A 23,190-nucleotide genomic window follows, 5' to 3' on the forward strand; every position below is an offset into this window, starting at 1 on the left:
CCCAGACCAAGAACACACTGGAGGTGTAGATATCTCTTCTGGTCTGGGAACGCCTTGGGATCCCCCAGGAGGAGTTGGAGGGCATTGCTGGGTTGAAGCATGTCTGGGTTTCCTTACTTAGTCTGATGCCACTGCGACCCGGTCCTGGATAAGTGGTGGAAAATGGATGGATGGGTGTTTTGCTTTTTTGTTAGTTTTCTTGTGGAAAAATATCAATATGGCTGCTCTATTTTTCATGTGTCCTCTCTGCCTTTGGTATAAAGTGGTCACAGGCTGGATTTTCAATTCAATACAAATACAAAAGTAGTTCAAAGTGCTTTATGTAATAATAATAATAAAACAAAAACGAAGCAAATATGTGCTTATATACATATAAACATTCATACAAGTATAAAGAAATGTACCTTCATACACATACATATATACATACAGTACATACACACATACATATTCCTATGATGAATGTAACATAATGATATTTTTGTTGTGTTGGATTGATGTCCAACAGGCCAGAAGTACTGCTATAGAAGATAGATCCACAGAAAATTTAATTATAAATCAATATAGTGGTGTTCCTACAGTATGTGTATCCACCAAAAGAAATGCATACAAAATTATGCACAGAACATCCACAATGTTTTATTTGATGATATGATACACCAATGTTTTGTACTTGAATATTTCACTAAATATAAGAATTATGTTACTTCAAGTTAAGTGGTGGCAAATTAAGGGATTTAAGGGGGAATCAGGGATCAATCAATCAATCAATCAATCAATCAAATCACTATAATAATATCTAACAACATACACATGACTCTGCATGTTTCACCACTGCTGTACTGTATTATGGGCAATTGTATGTGCATGACACACTAACTAAATAACTAACTAAATAACTAACTATATATTTATTTATTTACTGCAGTGCATCCACTCAAAATATAAACATGCTCTAGCCATAGAGTGTGTATACATTTATATTTATTATTACTTATATTTTATAAACAGTCTATGGTCCTTACAGGTACCACGTTAAAGGAAAGATGCAGATGTGCTCTGACAGCTGCAGATGTGCGCGTGCGCAGAGCAGCCAGCAGAGGGCGCTGCAGGCCTGTATATGTCATTGAAGATGGTTAAAAATTGAGGACGCTTTTCCAATCCTCCTTTTTTCCACATGAAACCAGGTCCGCTCTTCTCTTCGCCTCTCATAGTATCACCTCTTTACTATCTCTACAGTCAGCCGGTTCTCCTCCTGTCAACATCTCGTCTTCTTTGCCGTTCTCGGATCAGCTCGTACCGGTCGGATCCGTGTCTGTTTCCAGCTGTGTGCCTGCTCCAGTCCCGCAGGCAGGGTCGGCCATGTTGTTGTGTGGGGGTTGATGTAAGTTTAGTAGTAGGAAGTAGCTCCTTCAAAGAGCTGGGACACTTTAGGCTCTCACTTTTTCCTTTCTTCTTTTTTTTATATAAACCGCTGTCATGCTGTTTTGCTGCTGGATTCCTCTTCTCTGACCTCACGGCGATGACTGTCTCCTCCGCCGCCGCCGCCGCCGCCATCCGTTACGACCGTTACGACCGTTACACCTTTTTCTGCTTTGATTTAACTTCAGTCGCTCCGCTGGATGGATGAAGTGAGGATGGAGTCGCTGGAATAAAACTCAAAGATTGATTTCTTTTAAACATCCCAGATCAGGAGGGGAGGAAAAACGAGAAGAAAACACTCCCCAGAAAGGACGCGGATTTGTGAAGGTAAGAGACCAGAATGTAACCGGTCTTTTGTCTGGAGCAGATGGGCCGAAACGTTGCTGCTCGTCTTGTCTGACCTGTCAGCAACAAAGGAAACCAGGTTGTCTTTTATTAACACAGAAACATACTGACATGTCTCATATAGCTTCTATTGTGTTTCTCCCGGCAAGAAAAAATAGTTATCTTGTTATAATGCTTCAAAAGATCAAAGATACGTCAGTGAATAGACAGCATGTGCTTAAAGTCCCCAGAGGAACATGTTGTGAGCAGATAAATACTTTAAAGTAGGTCACACATCTACTACAGTAGGCTTTAATGACATTACACCGATTTAAATATGTTCATTAGATCACCAGTGATGGTTTGATCTTGATAAATAAAGATTAAACTTGTAAAGGGAGATGTTAAAAGTGAAAACTCATATGAATATGTTGATTTTTACCAATATTTTTCTGTTTAACTGCAGTTGGGGTTTTTTTTAAAATCTTTTTTGACCTCTGTGGAGAAAATGTGCCCACTTCAAGTGAAGATGCAGCAAGGGGCAAAAGTGCCACCTCATCATTTATAATATCTGATCCAATCTTTGACTCATGCTGATTCATATTTTTGTGAGATCAGCATCAGGATGAGGAGGAGGAGGAGGAGGAAGAGGAGGAGGAGGAGGAGGAGGTTCAGGCCCTTTTGGTGATGCTTTAAAGTTTGTACAGTGGAGAAAAACTTACTGAGTCACACTGTGGTGGTCTGCACTTCCTCTTAGAGTGCATGGACTGGCAAATTGTCCTCTTTATTTCACCGCAGAGTGTGTTACAGTCTGTTTTTTGAAGCTCAAAGTAAACCAACAGTCATGCCTAAAGTGACTTGAGAACATGTCATGATGTACTACAGTTTATCCCGAACAGCTCTGCACAACTGTGACTCAATCATTGCTGCTTTGAATCCATATAAGGGCAGCTGAACATGGAGTGAAGGAGGTTAAAGGAGAACACCGACACTTGTAAGATATATGTTATTAAAATGTGGCTTCACGGACGATGACTTTGTTGACACATAAGAAGGTGGACATTTATGTTCATATCTTTTACTGTTACAAGCTTATAAATCGGGATATTGTGGGTCAACAAACAGCACCGATACAACTGTTTCTACTCCCATATAGATCCTGATGCTTCAACTCAGGATATCTGCTGACATCGAACACAGATTCGACACCACTGCTCTTTAATTAACTCACTGTGTGAAACTCATTGAAATAATGTTCACATAACATAACTAGAGCTGCAATGATCAGTCAATTAGTTAATTTATAATAGAGTAGCGCTGTAACTAATGATTATTTTCATTACTGGTTAATCTAATGATTATTTTCTTGGTTAATCAATTAGTTGTTGGTCCATAAAATGTCAGAAAATGGTGAAAAATGATGATCACTGTTTCCCAAAACCCAAGATGACGTCCTCAAATGTCTTCTTTTATCCCGACCAACAGTCCACAACCCAAAGATAACCAGTTTACACCATAGAGGACTAAAGAAATCAGAAAATATTCACATTTAAGAAGTTTGAATCAGAGAATTTGGATTTTTTTTTTCCCTTAAAAAATGACCCAAAACGATTCATCGATTATGAAAATAGTTGGTGATTAATTGAACAGTTGGCAACTACTTGATTAATCAACTAATTGTTGCAGCTCTATAATAGATGAATCATTTAAGTCATTTTCAAGCAAAGATGCTTGTTAATTTACATGATAGTAAATCTAATATTTTGGGATTTTGGACTGATGATCAGAGACAAACAAGACATTTGATGACTTCACCTCGAGCTCTAGAGTTTTTTTCACGCAGGCCTTTCTCAGTGTTTCCTGACGTTTTATTCACAGGACGACAAGTCGATTAATGGAGAGGATTATCGGCAGATTAATCGCTAATGAAAATAATCTATAGTTACAGCCCTAAATGTAACATGAGGCCAGGAATTGCTGAATGAATGTAAGTGATAGCGGAAATACTACAATAATACAGTCTGGCTGAGCTTCCATGGATGAAGAATCAATACATGAAAAATATTTAAAATGAGAAACACCCTCATCCTCCTCACAAACCAGGTTTCCAGGTTTAAATAGACATTTTAACAGCTGATTAATCCGCCCAACTCCTCGATATACACTGTGGACATTTTTCACTGTAACTGATTATGTAATATCTGAAAACCACAGTTTTATGAGCAAATACCTTGAGAAAGATGACTTTCTTTCCGGTATTGAATAAGTCAGAAACCTTGCTCATAGTGCAGAGAATATGAATATGAATCAATGTCTCCACTAGACTATTTCTTCAGCTGTTACTCTTAATCATGAAAGTACTGAAACTCAGGCTCAGATTGTTTAGAGAATCACATTTTAGTCTCCAGTCGGATGTGAATGTATTTTGCGAGAGAAAACAGTCCAATCCAGGCCTTTTACAGTCGCTCTGTTAGCTGTTGACACTACAAACACTCCGTCCTGTGATGTGCTGACAAATGGATGATTGTAGACACATTGAGATTCCCAAAATAGCGCCCGCTTGCCCAAGACTCAGGTGGCAGAATTCAGGTATTCCCAGAAGACCTGTTATTCTACAAACAGCGTGTTGTCAGTGCAATAACCGACACAATTGCAACCAAAAGCCCCTCAATGAGGGCTTGTGTAGTGGATTTTTTACACATAGTCACGTCAAGTTAGGTAAAATCACTGAGTCAAAGACAGCTTTTTCCTCAGGACTGAAGTATTGATGCTAGAGAGAGCTGAGGAATTATAGCGCTATAAGATCTTAACGTTTCTGAAATATAAAGCCTTTAAAAGTCTTTTCTTGTACGCTTCAGGATCCGTTTAATTTTAGGGTTATGCGACAGAACGCTACTACACCCAGCACAGTGTAAATCTCAATGTGAACCATTTATTGATGTCTCTTTCTCGACGCTCTGCAGGCTTCACATCCGTAAACGTCACGTGACATTTCTCCAGACCCAGTTTTAACCCTTTTGGCATCAGAGGAATGTGGCGGAAGGTGGAAAGCAGCATCTGTTGCAGATCTGAAGCCAACTAAAGCTCCCGAGACCCTCCCCGTCTGCAGCCGCAGCGTCAGCCGCTGACAGCTGTCCAACGAAACGCTGGGCAGGGTTTCAATCAGACCGTTTGGCTGATGGATGGAGGAACTCCACCATCATAACCCTCCAGCTCGGCTGCGTGCCTGTCATCCAGCCAAATGTCAACTTCATTACAGTCGAGCAAAACAACCCCAAAGAAAAGAAGGCTGTGAAAAGGTCCAAAATATATTGTAGTATCATGGTTTAGTTGATTTATAATCCTTGATATACATTATTTAAAGTATGTTTTACTAAAAAAGAAAGATTTAAAATGAATCTGTTCAGTCAGATTTTAAATTCTGGATGAGATTATATAGCTATAGTCTATATTATATTACTTAAAATTTGTAATTTCCCTCCTCACTTCTCATAACATGTAGATTGAACCCGGAAATATGGTTAATGTAGTCTTAGCCTTGATGTGAAGGGTTGCCAATGTCTACTGTTCGAAACTGAAATATCACAACAACTGAAGGATGGATTGTCCTGAAATTTGATTCTGTGGTTCATGTCCCCCTCAGGATAAACTGTAATAACTCTGGTGATCTCTTAACTCTTCATGTAGCATCATCATCAGACCAACATTTTAATTAGTTTCATTCAGTTTAAACCAATCAGGGCTGCAAATACCTTTTTTTTTCATTATCAATCAATCTGTCTACTATTTACTTGATTAATTGGTTAGTCGTTTGGTCCATAAAACAATAAATAACAGTCCACATTTAGTTTACCATCATAGAAGACTAAAGAAACCAGAAAATATTCACAATTGAGAAGCTGGAATCAGAGGATTTGGACATTTTTTTTATTCAAAAATGACTCAAAATGATTAATTGATTATCAAAATAGTTGACAATTTATTCAATAGTTGGCAATTAATCGTCTAATTGTTGCAGCTCAAAACCAATACTTTGGTTTGTGACCAGAGTCACTCCTCACATCTCCATATAGTCATTCTGATAGAACCCTAAACATGGTTAATGTAGTTAATGCCGGGTTTCACCTCATTATTTTCCTTATAGATTGATTTGTCAATTATTAACTGTTGATTAACCCTTTAAAATGCATTTTTTTCTCCATCTATCAGTCTAAAAGTAGTAAGTTTAAGATCATATAAAAGAGAGAAAACCAGCCAATAATTACATCTGAGAAGCTCTAATTATAGAGAATTTTTGGCATTTTTGTTAGAAAAATGACAAAACTGTCAGTTTTCTCTTGATCTACCAATCAGTTAATTAACTAACTAATCATGCATTCCATGCAGGTGAGCTTTAGTAAAGTATCCTTGTGGTAAAACTGTTTATCTCTTTGTTTCTCACCAGCAGAACTGTACAGTAAGCAGGGATAACACAGCCTTTAAATAATCCTGCACTGTCAGCTCAGTCCACTAAACTTTGTCTCTGCAGCCTTCTTTAAAATTCTGAACCATGACCAATGCAATCACACACTCACTCCTCCACTACTGTAGCTATCAGGGCGTGTTAGAAAGAGCAAAAACTCCTCTGTCTTATCAGCATTTTGTGAAGCCTGTGTGGAATTCTCACACTGTGGTCGGACTGCGAGGGGGAGGGGGGGAGGGAGCTGTAGGCAGGCCGTCGATAAGAAAACTGCAGGTTAGAAATATCTCTGTAACACAAGAATACGTTAAGTTTTGACTCGATTTTTGCTTCAGAGGACAGCTGTTTGAGCAGCTTTATCACATGTTTTTCTCCCACAGCTGACGGTCTGTTTTTGGTTTAGCGCGCACACCTCTGTCCAAGCCTCGTAAACAATGTCACAGAGATACGCGTGCTTCGACCGAAATCTGGATTATATGAGCAACGCACCGCACATAAATAAAGTTGACAAATGAGAATGAGATCTAAAACTGAACGTTAGAGCACGAGAGCACGCCTCCATGTAGGCCTTAAAACTGCATACTTGTATGTTCTAACAAAGGGGCGAGAGGTCAAGGGTCACGAGGAAAACTTAATGTTCACAAAGCACTTTGTCCCTCAAGGGAACATCTGGATTTCCCTCAGACATCAACAAAAAAAAAAAGTTCAGTTTATTATGTATTTCCTGTAATACTTTTGGGTTGTTGCTAGGCTGCTTGTAAGAAATGTGTTTTGGCTATTTTGGATCCTTTCATAATGCGTAACAGCATGCAAGTGGTACAAAAAAAAAAACTGGAGTCCAGATGCTTTCAAACACTCACATAAAAGCATGATATTCCCTGTTCTAGCTTGCTTTGTGACAACCTAATCTTGCTGATTGAAAACTCAGCGTAGACGACAATGATCGTCCTTCCCGGAGTGTGCCCCCTGAGCTGTTCTGTGTTGCTCCCAGATGCTGCAGTCATCGTGTTTCAACCAGGTGTCAGCAAGTATCTGCCCCCGCTGAAGTGTCCTTGGGCAAGACGCTGAATTCCTACCAGCTCCACAGTAGCTTACGGGACACTCTGACCTGCCTGGAAGAGGGACATTAAACAAAGATAACCAAAACTGTAGCAAGAGACAGAGAGAGATTATAATGATCAGAAGAGGAACACCTCAGATAGAAGGAATATAAACAGCAACAGCAAAGTTATTCAAGGTTTTTGTGCCTTGAATTTATCTCAATTTAACTTAATTTAGCCAAAAAGAATGTATGTCTTTTAATTGCTTTTTCTGATCATCTATTGTCGGTTGACGATAGACAATAGACAATGAGGAAAAAGGAAGGAGCCGCAGCATATATGCACGTGTTTTTTCATTTTGTGCGTGTGTAAACTTCCTTGTTTAAACTCCTCACCTTCCCCATGTCATTGTTTCTTCACGGTGCGTCCCAACAACTGGGACTCCGCTCATGTTTGCGTGCGATGTGCCGTTGTAGGTCATGTTATCTTCCCGGGGCCAGTGGGATGTTGTCAGCAATTAGAATAAGTTGCTATAATTAGCAGCAGGGCAGATTTTTTCCTTGTGGTTTCATGGCTCTGCTGTTGAGGAATTATCTTGTGTTGAACTGAATAGACTCAGATGTAAAAGTTAGAAAGAGCCAACACAGTTTGGACTAAAAGGACTGATCTGTCTTTACATGGTGGTTTTCAGAGACATATTTCAACATTTTCTTTGTTTCACTTGGGCGCAGACCGTAGTGTAGACGGAGCCCGTGGTGTCGTTATGTGATGGCTGTCTGCTTTAACCGATGCGACACGCTGATGAGGAGGGTTAGCCGAGCTGATTCAGAGGCTCCAGGCAAAGCCAGTCTGCATTGTGTCATCGCAGCCAAGAGTCCGCCGACAGAGATCCCTTCTCAGCCGTGAAAGCCGGCTCGCTGTTTGCGCGCGCGCGACAAATATCACTTCAGGTCACTTCAGGCCAAAATGACCATGTGCAAGCGGAGTCAGGGGTCGATACGTGATCGCTTCAAGCCCTGGTGGTCACTCTTTTTTTTTGTTTTTTTGTTTTCTATTATTATCCTCTTAAGGTAAATCCTCCATCCTCATAATCCTCCTAGTAGTGCAAGCTGGTGGAGCTGGCACTGTCTGCCAGGATGCCCACCCCCCTCTCACTCAACCAACCTGCTCCTCTCTCTTTCTCCCTCCCTCTATACAGTAGATCATCTTCTTAATGCACACACGACCACTAAAGGGAACTTTATCTGAACTGTTTTTTCGCTCTGCAGTGCTCTACTCATCATCTTGGATTTGGGAATCATGAGACTTCGATATTATGTTTTATGTTTATAAAAGACAGTGATTCCCCCCCTGGAAATATAATTAAAAGAAATATTTGTAATTCACTTCATCTATGCGGTATGGTGTAGTTTTAGTTCAGCCATTAGTGAAGCTGATGGATTTCCATACTGCTCTCTGTTAATACAAATATGACCAGGGAACAGGTGTGTATGTACACACCCTCTCTGACTGATAAGCTCTTTTCCAACAGGAGTTTATGTGCATTCACTATTTAACACCGGCCAAAACTTATAATGTAAAAATGCATGTCAACATGCCAAAAAAGCAGTTTTCCTTACTACTGTTTGCTATTAACAAGCATTGTAATCATTTATTCATTCATTACTTGTTCATCTAGGGTATAAAATATCTTTAAACTGGTGCCTTACGCTGACCAGCAACCACAAAAACCATAAAACGTATTCAGCTTTTATATGTGAAGACAGGCAAACCAGCAAATGTTTGTTATTTTTACACAGTAAATGACAAAAAAGTTTTCAATTTTCATGATTAAAATGGGTCTTATATATGAAACATCCATACCAGCTGTGTGAGACTAATTAGTGCTAAACACAAAGAACTGAGGCTAATGAGAAAGTCATCAGTTATAAAACCATACTCGTAATTGTTAAGCAGGTTTTTTTGTGCAGTATAAAATAAAAAAAACACGTATCAAAGTCGTGTTTTGTTTTGTCAGCAGAGAAAGTGAATTCTCTTCTTAAAAAAAAAAAGTATTTAAAAGTTGGACAGTGTCGATGATAATTTTGGAAGAGTGATGTCACTTTTGAATTGGTCTCTGATGTGTGTGTCTGACTTTTGGAAGGGAAAAACATCTTTGCTTTAAAGTGCAAATATTCCCGGGACAGCGGCCAGTGTTTTATAGTGCGGTAAGCTCACTGCTGACCCAACGAGCCAGGCTCTCCTCTGTCTGATGATGAAATACAAGCCCACCATGGTTGAATCACTGAATGAAGCCCTCTGCTTTCCATGACACTGCTGTCTCGAGGTTAAAGGAAATGTTGGCTTGGAAACAGAGTGTTTTTTCCATGCCAACATTCTCAACATATTGGCAGTAGATCTAGCATCTGAGATTAAATTTATTGCCCTATCCCTTTGAAGAGATTTTTTTTTTTTATAAATCTCTTTCATTTTGGCACGTGTCCAGCGACTGACCACTCATAAAATGGTTTTGTAGAGCAGGACAGGCGTTCAGCACGAGCCGTACCCTGCAATTTAACCGGTTGCACGGTTTTATTTGAGCAAAGTGTTCTGAATCTTTGGAAGGTTTCTGCGGTTTGTCCCCATTTTGTTGATTTCCTTGGCAGTTCAGCTGGAGAACTTGATGAACCCTCGATTACGCCCCTCCCTCTCCGATGAGGGGAAAAAAAAAAAAAAACCCTCCCACCTCCCAACATCAAGGCCGCTGTTATAAAATCAGTTAAAGATGTATTACTGCACCAGAAGATCCTCTTCCCTTTAACCGATTCATGATTGCGACCCTGTAATTCACTCAACTGCTGCCCTTCTCATTCCTGTCACCAACTGTGCCACAGTGCTGCTCAGTAGCGCTGTTTGTTTAGCCTCCTTTCATACTCCACATCTCCTCCGCTCCGAATAAAAGCTCCTTATTCCAGTTTGATCCGGGATTGTTTTAGTATCTTGTAACGTGTCAGCGCCAATTAACCCGAGTCCGGCTCCTTGTGCAGCCGGTTTTTCTTGGCGAACGAAACCGTTCTGATCTCCCCTGAGCTCAGACTTCTTTACGAGCGTGTCTGATTGTCTCCACATTTTCCGGGCCTTCACCTCACAAAAGAATGCCTCAGTGTGAGTCCGGCCAAATTATGTTAGAACGAGGAATGACAACCATGCAGATGGAGACACACCGATGTTTTAAATCTTCTAGCGCGGTGAGCCAGAGGGCCTCAGAGAGGGCCACAACAAGGCAGAAATGTAGAACAGACAGCCCTGATAATGGAAATACTCATTTCAGTAATCATTTCAAGGCAGCAAGGCTTTAATATGTCACTACAATGACATGTAATAGATCACATGTACAACAATAATCACATATTTATCCCTCCATTCTGCACTTGTCAAAGCTCAAATCATGTATGCACAATTGAATCTACATAGCTATGTTTGAGTTGTGAGTGATTCAAAGCGGATTTAGCATTTACCCATATGTCCCAGTTACCACATGGCTTATAGTCTTAGCGGCTGCAACAACAAAATGATTCACATGATAATATCAGGTCATTAAATTTTGATTTCATAACGCATGTACCAGCGCCTACAGGCCTTATGTTGCAATCGTTAATCCCCCGCCTCCCTCGGCCCCTTCACTTTATTTCTGTATCATCAAAGCGAGTGATGAGTTGGACGCTGTGTTCTTCAATCTGCTGGCATTAAATCGACGGCTTTGTGTTGTGTCTGTCGCAGCAGGGCGAGACGATGGGCTGCATTAAGAGCAAAGAGGACAAAGGCCCTACGATGAAGTATCGGCCAGAGAATTCCCAGATGTCAGACCCCAACGCCGCCGCCGCCGCCATGCCTCATGTAGGCCACTACGGGCCGGATCCCACCCAGCTGCAGCAGAATCAACCTCCCTCATCCTCGTCTGGCTCCGGGGCCGCAAACTTCAACCACACCCTAACGCCGTTTGGCGGATCCTCCTCCGCCATGACTCCCTTTGGAGGGGCGTCGTCCTCCTTCTCTGGTCCTGTGTCCAACTCGTTCTCTGGTGCTGCCTCAAGTAAGAAGCGTGTTATTGTAACATGTAATTACACTACTGATGATGGTCTGATATCATGCTTAAAGATCCCCACCAAACATGTATTAAGACATAAAAATACTCTGCTTGGAACAATATTGTGTTTCTGATTTAGTTTTTCCACCAAAAAGTATAATTATCTTGTTAAAATGCTTAAAATGGCATCTACTCCTTCTCCCTAATTAAATATTCCAGAGTCTATGAATATGCAAATGTATTTAATTTAAGTTTAACCGCTGGACACAAGATGTCTCCTACCTCACTGTAAAGTCCATTATCAGTGTTTGTGCACTGGAGGCTTCAAGTTTCCACATCACACTTCTGTAAATTTAATACTGGACCATGATTGGCTTCCAAAACTAGTTGTGATGTCACAAATCCTGCTAATAGGCCCGCCCCTTAAAATCTGATTTTCAATGAGCACAGAGAAACTTTCCAGAATGTGAAAACAACTTTCTAGTGTCAAACTCTGCACAGTGAAGCTCAAACATCCAACTGTAGGAACAAAAAAAAAAATTACATTTTTGAATGAAGGGAGACTTTAAAGGACCATACCAGCGTTTTTGTTTGAGCCCAAGTGATTTACTGCTGACTGCTTTTTCTAAGCATACCATAAGGTTTTAGCTTCTTTTTTTTTTTTTAATTTACAATTACAGTTTACTTTATTTCACCAGGGTGACCCACTCAGTGAGACTATTAAAGCATCTCAAACAGCTGATTCCTGAAAGTGGCATCAGAGTACTACAGGCTGCTGTTGAACGCAGGATTGCAGGGATTTTCAGGAGATTTGGGTCCTGCCTCTGCAAAGCCTTCACTGCTGACTTTGAGTGACTATTAGGGGCCGGTGGTGAAGCCCACCAAAAACGGTTCAGTCAGGTATAGTGTCAGACAACGTGGTGCACAGTCACAGCAGTTACTTTAATTCTGTCCACGATGCAGTCAATAAAAGCCATTTGTAGAAGTTTGTCAATCTTTATTTAATACGTCAGAGTCTGGCCTGTCATGAGACGCGCAGCTCTGTTGATCACTCTGTGAATCTGGTCTAAACTTGCCCTGTTGCACTGAGCCAGGCTGTTCCACAGTAATCTGTGTGAGAAAAGATAAACGCATCGTACATAGTGATGAGAACTTTCCTGTTTTCCTCTACTTATTGTTTTTAATGATTACTTCTACAGGATACAGTTAATGTGATAAAATCTGCGAATATACTTACCACTGATCTTAATTTGGTCAATATGCTGATCTGATATGTCAGTGTCACAGGTAATGCCGCTGTCGTTGTCATTTTAACGAGCTTTTCCTTGTTAGATTTAACGCAGGTCCTGATATCGACTGTGATCGCTCTCAATGTGTCTGAGCTGCTTACAACGATCCTGAGAGCAAAGAGATGAGATTGAACCTTCCTGTTTAGGTGGGATTTAGGTTGTAATCCTCCTCCATGTTGGATTATCTGCTCTCAGATGGAGGGGGTGGGGGGGGGGGGGGGGCAAGGTGGCACTGCCATGGTATTTGCTTTCTGCGGGACATAATGGGATTTACTGTTGACAGCATTGTTGTCAGCGGTAGGTTTATGAATGTCATCTGTCTGAGAGCGCGGCTGCACAGTAGGCAGGATGTCTACACGGGACGGAAAGATTAGTCGACTTACTTAATAATTTACTGAATTATGTGTCATGATGTTTAATTTGAGATCATGTTTGCATCCCGTGCCAAATCACTTGTTTAATAGTTAAGTGTGCCTGGTGAGATCTAGATTACGACCCAATTAAAAACCGGTGATATGTTGACTCTCCATTGTCTGTCTTTGAAGAGTCAGGCCGCAGTCATATCGCCATGTAGAGGAAGTATTCATACAATACAATTACAAGCCAAAGAAAATCAATACAGTATGAGCTCTCAGACCTTGGCGAGACAGATTTATCTACTTAAATTGGCGTTTAAAGTCGCACACATATAAAAAAAAAAACAGCATCCTGATATGCACCTTCCATAGCATCATAACATCCTGTGCCTGCAGCGTTGTCCACTATTGTTCATAGTTCACTTTCACAAGCCAGGTAGTCATTTATTGATTTGTTTGTCGTGTGTGTTTGCTGATACGTACATTTTTTTCTGTGTTATAGGTGGTGTTACCTTCTTTGTGGCCTTGTATGACTATGAAGCCAGAACATCAGACGATCTTTCTTTTAAAAAAGGCGACCGCTTCCAGATCATCAACAATACGTAAGTGTCTCTTTGTCAGTTTATAGGTAATAATCTCTTTCAAGCAATAATCCGCAACCGCACCTGTGATCTGCCTTTATGAATCAGTTAGATTACTACTTGTTTCCTGCAGCGATGTCGCCTGAGGTTATAGCACTGTAATGTAAAGTAGATTAGTCTCATTCAATCCCGTTGTGACAACACCGTTTAGTCCAACCTTACATTTTTAAAGACAGGTTTAAAGTTTTTGTAGCCGATCTGGAGATTTAAACAAACGCAGAACAGATGAAACAAAAGGACTTTCAATGTAACAGATTAACAGCTTCAAACCATTCGTTTAAGCTGCCATGTTGGACGCAGTGGGAATAATTTTATACCAGGTTGACCCGTAAATTAATAACCATTAACCGCTGTTAACCGATATGAGTTCCAGGCCTCGGTTGACGTACGTCTCATCTCTCCTGTGTCATTGTCCCCCTGCAGAGAAGGAGACTGGTGGGAAGCTCGCTCCATCAACACGGGGAAGAAAGGTTACATCCCGAGCAATTATGTGGCCCCTGCGGACTCCATCCAGGCTGAAGAGTAAGGCCTCGCTATCCGTAACCTCATTACTCCATCTACAGCCATTGCACCAGGAGACTAATGACACAAGCATGATCTCATCTCATGTGGTTTTCATCAAAGCTAACGGTCTTAATAGTAACAGCCTCAGACAAACCTCACGACCCGCCAGAAGCTTCATAATGTGATTTTGATTTTTCAGCACTACAAACAACAACTTTTTTTTTTTTGTTGTGCATGTGCTGTCTCTTCATAGGTGGTACTTTGGTAAAATGGGACGTAAAGACGCCGAGAGGTTGCTGCTGAATCCAGGGAATCATCGAGGAACTTTCCTGGTGCGAGAAAGTGAAACTACTAAAGGTGATGATGGCTTCTTTGTAAATACAGTAGAGACGCAAAGTGGGAAGAGTTATTTCAGGTGTCCAGAAGTAAAATTTCTACTACTACTTTATGATTTTTGCATCAATGTGACGAAGCATGTCAGGTGTTTAATTAGCTGGATTGGCTAAATTAGTAAATATCGCTGTCCAGTTATTTTATCCTAAAACTGTTTCTCAGACTGATTTTACAGAAAATGTATTATATCACAATATACAGTATATCAACATCATATCACCCACTCATAGCGTACATAAAAACATAAGGAGAGGAATCAACTAGGACTCCCAAGAAGCATTTTGTTAGAAACATCCAGTAACTCAAAATGAGGTTGTTTGTGCTGATAACAGCAAGCTAAAGCGTTTTTGTGACCATTTATTTATTATATTTAAAAAAAAACCCATATATATCAGGGAATTATGTACAAGAAATCATTTACACAGAGACACATTTTCCACCAAGCTACATAAGCTACACAGTAGATTATGCTTGATAGGAACCTGATCATACATTAAGCAACTTCACTCAGCTCACTATTGGTCAATTTTAGATGAATTCAGCAACTGTAGACAGTGTTTAGATCCCAGTAATAACGACAAAGCATTAAAAATTTGATACAGCTCTTATTCACACTTCTGACTGGCTTCTTATCCATAGCAACGATGACTGAGGCTCATGGGTATCGTAGTATTTGGTCAAAAGTTGAGCACACTGTACTGATAACTCCCAAGACATTTTATTATTTTTTTTTATCTATCAATTAGATGCCTTGTCTTTGTCTGACATTTGAAGGATGTTTTATTAGTACTTACAGCAGTTCACCTTCACAAACTGGTGCAAGAAACATCTCATGAACAAAGAAAGAAATAACAAGAAATTTCCCAGGTTTCAGTGTTGAGGAGCGTAGAGGATGTCATTAAAATAAGCTTTAAAATGTCAGCTGCTCAACCCACTTTGCAGCTCTATACTTCCATCGTTTAATCGCATCACACAGTGGAATCATTGACATTTTGGGTTCAGATGGATGAAGAACACGTCTCGTCTCCTCCAGGTGCTTACTCTCTCTCCATACGCGACTGGGATGAAGCCAAAGGAGACAATGTGAAACACTACAAGATCCGCAAACTTGACAACGGGGGATACTACATCACCACGCGAGCGCAGTTTGACACATTACAGAAGCTTGTCAAACACTACACAGGTATTCAAAGTGCAAAGCTTCTCACTCTCTCTCTTCTTCTGTCTTCCCTCATTCATTATTCATCACAGTCTTTCATCACACCTCGAGGAATTATCCTGAAAATTACTCTTAGTCACACCCGCTGCTCTGTGCCACCGTGCGGTTCGCTGCGCTACCTGCGATAGGCCCCCGCGGTGTTACCACGGGAGATGAATATCCATTCATTTAAATCACAATTGATGGTGCAGCTATGATTTTGGGCCTCCCACCTCGTCTTCGGCCTGAGGATGGTTGGGGTTAAATCTCTGTGATCCTACTTCATTTCGATCTGACTCTAGAGAGGGTTTTGCTGCGCTAAAAAGCCGCTTCATCTCATTTATATTTCATTACAGTTAGTATAAGAGCGTCCAAATTCATCCATATCAAATAGAATGAATCGATGCATGAAACAGCTTTAAAACGCTGCATCCCGCTGGTTCAGAAGAGACTCGTGTGGGTGTTTGCGGTACTGCTGAGTGTAATGTAGCGTTCTGATCTCTGTCTCTCTCCGTATTACAGAGCACGCGGACGGGCTTTGCCACAGGCTGACCACAGTTTGCCCCACAGTCAAGCCTCAGACTCAGGGGCTCGCTAAAGACGCCTGGGAGATTCCCCGGGAGTCCCTGCGACTGGAGCTCAAGCTGGGACAGGGCTGCTTCGGAGAGGTCTGGATGGGTAAGAGTAAGACAAGACGAGACAAGCGGGAACGCTGCAAGAAAAATAGCCCTCTGGCGTCAAAGTTTAGTATTTGGGTGTAATAATCTAGATGGGAAATTTCAAAATCAACCCAAATACACGGAGGAAGTGCAGACAGCATGCGCATAAATCAAACTCACATAAACAGTCCGAATCCCTTATTTATTGTGTCTATTTTTGTCCAAACTAGGGAATTATCCACTTCCTGCAGTTGCTTCCTCTGTTTGTTGTATTCTCTTTATCTCCAGAGATCGTCTCACTCAGGAGAACAGCTCCAGCCAAATTTATTTATTCCCTTTCTCTGAACTCCAGGCTCGTATCCGCTCATCCCAGCCCCTGCGATACGCCAGACAGGGATATTTTTACGAGGAACGCAGTCCACGCATGACAGCACATGTCTGAGCAATTACAAGACCTAATTAATGATATTGTCTTGCTCCCATCCCATTAACAACACTGATTACCCCTGCGGCCTGTGGGCTTTCTGTCTCCCTCTCTTTCTCTCGGCAGGCACGTGGAACGGCACCACCAAGGTGGCCATAAAGACGCTTAAACCGGGAACCATGTCGCCGGAGGCTTTCCTCCAAGAAGCTCAGATTATGAAGAAGCTCAGACACGACAAACTGGTGCCTCTTTATGCGGTGGTGTCCGAGGAACCCATCTATATCGTCACAGAGTACATGGCCAAAGGTACACGCACGGATTCCTGAAACATACCTGAAGATCTATCAGCTGTAGACATGCATGTTTGATTAGTAATTCAACTGCTTTCCTGAGATCATCTCTGGAGGATAATAAGACTCAGCTGTTTCCTGTTACATGACACTGACAAGGTCTATTTTTAAAGAAAGAAAAGCAAAACAACATCAAGTCCGAGCCTTGTAGACAAAGTTTTCAAGCACCACATTGATCCAGCTTGTGTTTTTCAGGCACAGCAGCGATGTCAGATACGCACATGATGATTTCCTTTAAGGAAAAAAAAAATGTAGATTTTATGGACATTTTAATTAAAATGCAGTGCAGATTGAAAGTCCTTGAAAGTCCCTTGTGGTTCCTGGAGGCCCTGAAACTAGGGATGTTTAATTGAAAGCTGCAGTAGTTTTGCGGGTAGGCTTTCATAGTTTCAGCTGCAATGCGTATTTTTTTTTTTTTTTTTTTTTTCAGGGTTTTATGAGTAATTAGATTTATATGTGTGTAAATGTTAACTCTATGACATATGCCTCCGTATCTAACTGCCCTACAGTGTGTTGATATACTGCTGTAGTAGTATTTTACACAGTCCCTCTTCTCTTTATGCAGAAAAATACCTCCTCTGATAGACACTTAATGAGAAATACTGATTAGACGTCCCTATAAATCACATACCAATTCACAGTCCAGCTTCATTTAATATTCAGCATAATTTTCTTACCAGGAGTAGTCAGGAGCGCGCGATTAATTGAAATATTTAACATTCCACGTATATATATTGGTATGCAGCTGGTATCGCTGTCCTTTCACTGCTCCTACAGTATATCACGGCCGTTCTGCCTTTACGACTTCTTACTGATATTTGCTGTTTAATAGGGAGCCTGCTTGACTTCCTCAAAGAGGGTGATGGCAAATTCCTGAAGCTCCCCTTGCTCGTGGATATGGCTGCACAGGTGAGATAAAGCACAAGTGTCTGTATTGTTTGCCAAGCGAGTGATTTCGGTATTTGTGTCAGTGAGTCGTGCTGTTAAGTTTAGAGTTTCTATTTTAAGCTTCTGATTTTTTTTTTAAAAGAACGACAGCCTCAGGTAAACATGTCTTCCTCTCCCAGATTTGGCACACTTTGCGTTTGTTCTTTCATTATTTATCTTCTCGTAATGCCTGACACGGGGCTTGATGTTCTGTGTGCGAGGAGCTAAAAATGATTTATTAAAGAGGCATGAGATGTTGTCAAATGTTTGTTTTTAGATCGCCGACGGCATGGCTTTCATCGAGAGGATGAACTACATCCACAGGGACCTGCGCGCCGCTAACATCCTCGTGGGCGACAACCTGGTGTGCAAGATTGCCGACTTCGGTCTGGCCCGGTTGATAGAGGACAATGAGTACACAGCGAGGCAAGGTGGGTAAACACACACACACACACACACACACACACACACACACACACACGGGCTGCCTGAGTCACAGGTGAATGAGGTGTCAGAGTGGAAATGAATAGAGCGGTGACCTCAACTCGGACGACTCCCCGTTGTCTCCTATCATGGTGAATTAGGCTAATAGTGGAAACCAGGTGCTTCTGTTCCCTCTGATTAGTTGCGCTTTTCACACTCTGAGGGGAATTCATCTGCCTTCCTGTCCGCTTCTTAAAGGGTCCGTTCACCCAAATCATAAAACAAGCAGATTTTCTCACTAGCTTCTCATGGTAACTAGCCATGTTGATCATTTCAATTGTTTATAACCAGATACTGAGATTTCTGCCTCTAACCCAATACAATGCTTCTGCCATCACTGTGCATGTACTGGAAGCAATTGTGAGACTGTGAAAACTATACAGAGCTCCAAAGTCACATCTGGTTAGCCTCCACTAGCTTCTGTAACTAAATGCAATCTCTCATTCAGTGTTTCCTTCATGTCTTTCTGGAAAAATGAAGCGTGTTCCTGGAGTTTATTTTCCATATTCTAAGACTGCTCAACTCCCCTACAGCAGTTGTTATACCTTTGTTATTTTTAATAAAGTCAAACGTTTTCATTGAGCGCACAGGAAGAACTACAGCCCCCTGTTAAAAGAACTACAAGCATGGCAGCACAGGTTTTGTTCATATTCATGAAACTCCCCAACGCTCTCTTCTGCAGTCATATTTGAACTTTCTAGTTGTAACCTGCTGCTGTTACAGTCATCTCTGAACTCATGGACTCGCCCCTGTGGTGTTGTTGTTTGTGGTGACTCAGCACTGAAAAATTACATTTAACTTCTACTTTTAACGTCTCCCGTTAATCCACAGGACAAGCATCTTTATTTCCTAAGTAGAAAGTAGAAAAGAAAGATTTATACTATATCATTTATTCTATGTAACTCATTAATGTCAGATAAATAGCTGAAGTTTGCTAACATTAGCTGACAAACGAAGATAAAACACACTAGTGATGGGAACTCTTTTGGCTCAGCTCAGCAATAAGAGGCGACTCTTTCAGCTCCCAAACAGCTCTTCATTCAGAAACAACTCTGGCTTTTATAATTCAGCCAAATTTAGCAATGTTCTGACCTATGATCGGTATGTGCGCCCATATATCACTGAAATGATTCAATGTTCTGCCTTTAACCTGATGGTACAACCTCTGTCTGTCAGCACACGTGATTGGTTGCACGCACATACACATCAATATTCAGTCAGCGCATGGAGTCTCTTATTCTGTCTTGTATTCATTGACAAAAAAGAAAAAGAAATCTCCCAACAAGGAAATTCTCCCATATTTAATTTCTATTTGTGTCATATGTCTGTAACCTTCTGGTTAACATCGTTTCGTAGGACGTTGATTTAGTTAAATTAATCCATTCATTGAAAGTGGGAGCTTCAGGGCTTTTGAAACGCCTCAGGATATGTCTCAATGTTCTGATTATACCCAGACTTGAAACTGCCTTTTATTGAAATTCCTTTAAATTTAGTTTTATAGTTTAGGAGACAAAGTTTGGGTATCCTAGGAATAAGAAAGCTCAGTCCCTCTTCCATAGTCTTTCAGATGTTTTCCTACAATAGACAGACGACAGTACAGTTCCACAGATTATGTATTAGAGTCCCTTTCTTTTCATTACATCTCCAACATAAATCATTTCCTGAAAGATCCATCCTTTTTAAATTTACTAGCAGTGAAACAGAATCTATGTACAACCTGATACAATATCCCTTTAGATTTAGCTTCTCTTGCTATATTTGAAATTACATTAGACCATCCCAGTGCCCATATCTTTTTGCCATTGTGGTTTTCTGAAGACAAGGCCCAGTAATGGACACATACGCCCTCTACTGGACTAACCTCACCTCTCCTCTCCGTCACATTCAGGAGCCAAATTCCCTATTAAATGGACGGCCCCTGAGGCAGCTCTGTACGGCCGATTCACCATCAAGTCAGACGTCTGGTCCTTTGGCATCTTACTCACTGAGCTTGTCACCAAAGGCAGAGTGCCCTACCCAGGTGAGTAGCACACTCTCATACACACACACACACACACTCATGTGGCATCAGAGGGCGGTGATTCACAGCCGGAGTTATCAGCTTTCAGTCTGTCAGTAGACGTCAAGCTGGCGTGCTTTTTAATGTCGGAGGATGAAGTGAAGCTGTCTGACATTGTCTGCGCTGGTTGTTTATGCCTCTGCAGGAGGACACTGACATCCACACACACACACACACACACACACACTGATACCCATACACACACACACACACACACACACACTGATACCCATACACACACACACATTTGAGATTAGATGAGACCATCTGGTGAGGGACGATCAGGAGATTGAACACCACTCTTGTTTATAACCATCTGTCAGACTGACACTGCCCTGGGGAGCAGCGCCTGCAGCGTTTTGCAGCACCTCCACACAGCTCCACTCTGTCTCTGATGTAGTGTTGAAACTATCCATAGATTAGTCCACTGACGGAAAATTAATTAACAACTATTTTGATGATTAATTAAAGGAATAGTTTGAGGAAAATAGGCTTATTCGCTTTCTTGCCGGGAGTTCAATCAGAAGATCAATACCACTTTCATATCTGTACATTAAATATGAAGCGACAGCAAGCACCACTTAGCTTGGCTTAGCATAGAGTGAGTCCCTGCTGGTTGCCTGGCAACCTCACAAGGCGACAAGACACACCCCAAAAAAATCACAACTTTATCCTTCAGATTTTGTGCAAATTAAACAAATAAGAAATGTAAATTAGTGAGCTTTAGTGGTGCTGGTAGGTGGGTTTTTATCACCTTTAGCCATAACTATGCTAGCTAGCTGTGTCCCAACAAGCAAAGTATAAAAAAACAAGTATAAAATAAGCAAAAAAGCTTATCTCCTAAAATGTTGGTTTGTTACTTAAATCATTTAATTTATCAAAGTTCAAGTTCAAGACTCTCAAATGTGAGACTTTGCCTCTTGTCTGTTATATATCATTGTAAACTGAATATCTCTGATTTTTGGACTGTTAGTCAAAGAAAATCTACATTAAATAAATCGCCTTGGGCTCCAAGAAATTGTCAGAGGCTTTTTTTCACGTTTTTGACACTTTCTATATTAAACAATTGACTGAATTATTTAAAAAATAAACAAAATAGTCTTAGCCGCAGCTCTAGTCTGATCTTTTGTAGGAATAGAATTGAGTTTTCTTTAAATAAGATTTAACAATCTTTTGTTAGGGTCGTAGCCCGTCTCTGTTGAGGATACTACTAGTACTACTTGTTTTTCTGGAAAACATACATATAACTCCCCTCCCTCACTTGCATTGTTTATATTCCTAATTTTTGATTCGAGAAATCTAAGCCTTAAAAAAAAAAATCAATAAAAATGTCTCTGTCCCATCTGTTCCACAGGCATGGTGAACCGGGAGGTGCTGGAACAGGTGGAGCGAGGCTACCGCATGCCCTGCCCCCAGGGGTGCCCCGAGTCCCTGCACGAGATGATGAAGCTCTGCTGGAAGAAGGAGCCGGACGAGAGGCCCACCTTCGAGTACCTCCAGTCCTTCCTGGAGGACTATTTCACCTCCACGGAGCCACAGTACCAACCTGGAGAGAACCTATAGCCTGCCTGGACTCTGAAGGCGATCTCCTGGGAGACTTGTTTAAAGGCAGACAGAGGACATGGAACTGTTCGACCCTATAAAAAGTTGGCTGGAAACCACATAAACCACTACTTTGTTCTACCTGTTCTTCAGTGTTTGGTTCTACTTTAATTCATGGTACTACACAAGTCTTAGCTGTGTGAATTTTTGATTTTTCCTGTGGAGTTTTTTTTTTTACCTGACGAGCCAGATGGTTTGTTACAAGTCGTCCTTGGAAACTGTTTGGAAAAAGGGCAGGCACTATCAAAAAAAAAAAAAAAAAATACTTGGCAGGTGATTGGATGAACCATCTGTCTATCACCATCTTACCTTGCGAGGCAGCTAGATGGCGAGATCACACGAGAATGTGATCTTGCAATGTCGCAAACCCAGCTGCCTCGCAAAGTAAATGGATTTTATCATCGTGTACAAAAAAAAAAAAAAAGCAGACTTTGGTCGTGGACACATGTGGAAGAACTCATTTCAGTTATGTTTTAAATATGTTACATGTGGGTTGCTGTGAAGTAAAGCTGTGACAGAGAAAAAAAAAAACGTAGTGTTGCGAACGGCAATCCAACTGTCAGGCTTTTATGTGGCTTTATGTGAAGATCTCTCACTCAGCTTGCCTCCAGATTGTATTATTTAGAGGTAGATTGGTAAATTATGCATCAAAACAATTAATTATTGACAAAGATAATATATAAAAGTAACAGGGAGAGGCTCTCAGGGGACTGATGGTCATTATCACAGTCCATTTGACAGTGATTATTTAAAAGCAAATCCCACGCAGCTTAATTTTAATATTTTATTTGTTGCAAGTGGCTGAGTCTCTTATGCCTTTCTGCTCTTTTACAGTGTTTTTTTTTTTGTTTCTATGTTCCTTTGTTATCTTAAGAATTCATTCATATCACATGGACGAGGTTTTATTGCTTTATTTGAAGAATTTCCTTACAATCCATCATCCCATGTGAGAAGACTTTTTTTTTTTTTATAACAATGCCATAATTCTCTCTGT

At 40.9% G+C, this 23,190-nt stretch overlaps 1 protein-coding gene and 1 long non-coding RNA gene across 4 annotated transcripts; one reads left to right on the top strand and one right to left on the bottom strand.

Moving 5' to 3' along the window:
- Positions 1–498: 498 nt before the first annotated feature.
- Positions 499–22,277, top strand: LOC122972358 (tyrosine-protein kinase yes-like). Of its 3 annotated transcripts, XM_044339378.1 has the most exons (13): positions 500–1,384; positions 1,611–1,749; positions 11,005–11,317; positions 13,459–13,558; positions 14,021–14,119; positions 14,355–14,458; positions 15,528–15,677; positions 16,215–16,370; positions 16,902–17,081; positions 17,958–18,034; positions 18,330–18,483; positions 20,424–20,555; positions 21,949–22,277. In XM_044339378.1, exons 3-13 carry the CDS (start codon positions 11,017–11,019, stop codon positions 22,155–22,157), a joined length of 1,662 nt encoding a protein of 553 aa, XP_044195313.1. In that variant the 5' UTR covers positions 500–1,384; positions 1,611–1,749; positions 11,005–11,016; the 3' UTR covers positions 22,158–22,277. The 3 variants fall into 3 exon arrangements, with proteins under 3 accessions (XP_044195315.1, XP_044195313.1, XP_044195312.1); XM_044339380.1 differs by having other exon boundaries at positions 499–1,749; positions 11,008–11,317; XM_044339377.1 differs by having other exon boundaries at positions 500–1,749.
- On the bottom strand, positions 6,543–9,086 carry LOC122972360. Its single transcript, XR_006399735.1, has 2 exons — positions 7,641–9,086; positions 6,543–7,317 (listed from the first exon to the last, which is right to left on the bottom strand). It is a non-coding gene; the product is annotated as an uncharacterized LOC122972360 (long non-coding RNA).
- Positions 22,278–23,190: the final 913 nt, after the last annotated feature.

Source organism: Thunnus albacares, chromosome 21 (assembly GCF_914725855.1).
Source record: "Thunnus albacares chromosome 21, fThuAlb1.1, whole genome shotgun sequence".
Taxonomy (NCBI): Eukaryota; Metazoa; Chordata; class Actinopteri; order Scombriformes; family Scombridae; genus Thunnus; species Thunnus albacares.

Coding starts and splice junctions, on each gene's coding strand:
- LOC122972358 (XM_044339380.1), top strand. CDS start 11,017: ATGGGCTGCATTAAGAGCAAAGAGGACAAAGGCCCTACGATGAAGTAT. Junction 11,318..13,458: donor GTTCTCTGGTGCTGCCTCAA/GTAAGAAGCGTG, acceptor TCTGTGTTATAG/GTGGTGTTACCTTCTTTGTG. Junction 18,035..18,329: donor TCGTGGATATGGCTGCACAG/GTGAGATAAAGC, acceptor GTTTGTTTTTAG/ATCGCCGACGGCATGGCTTT.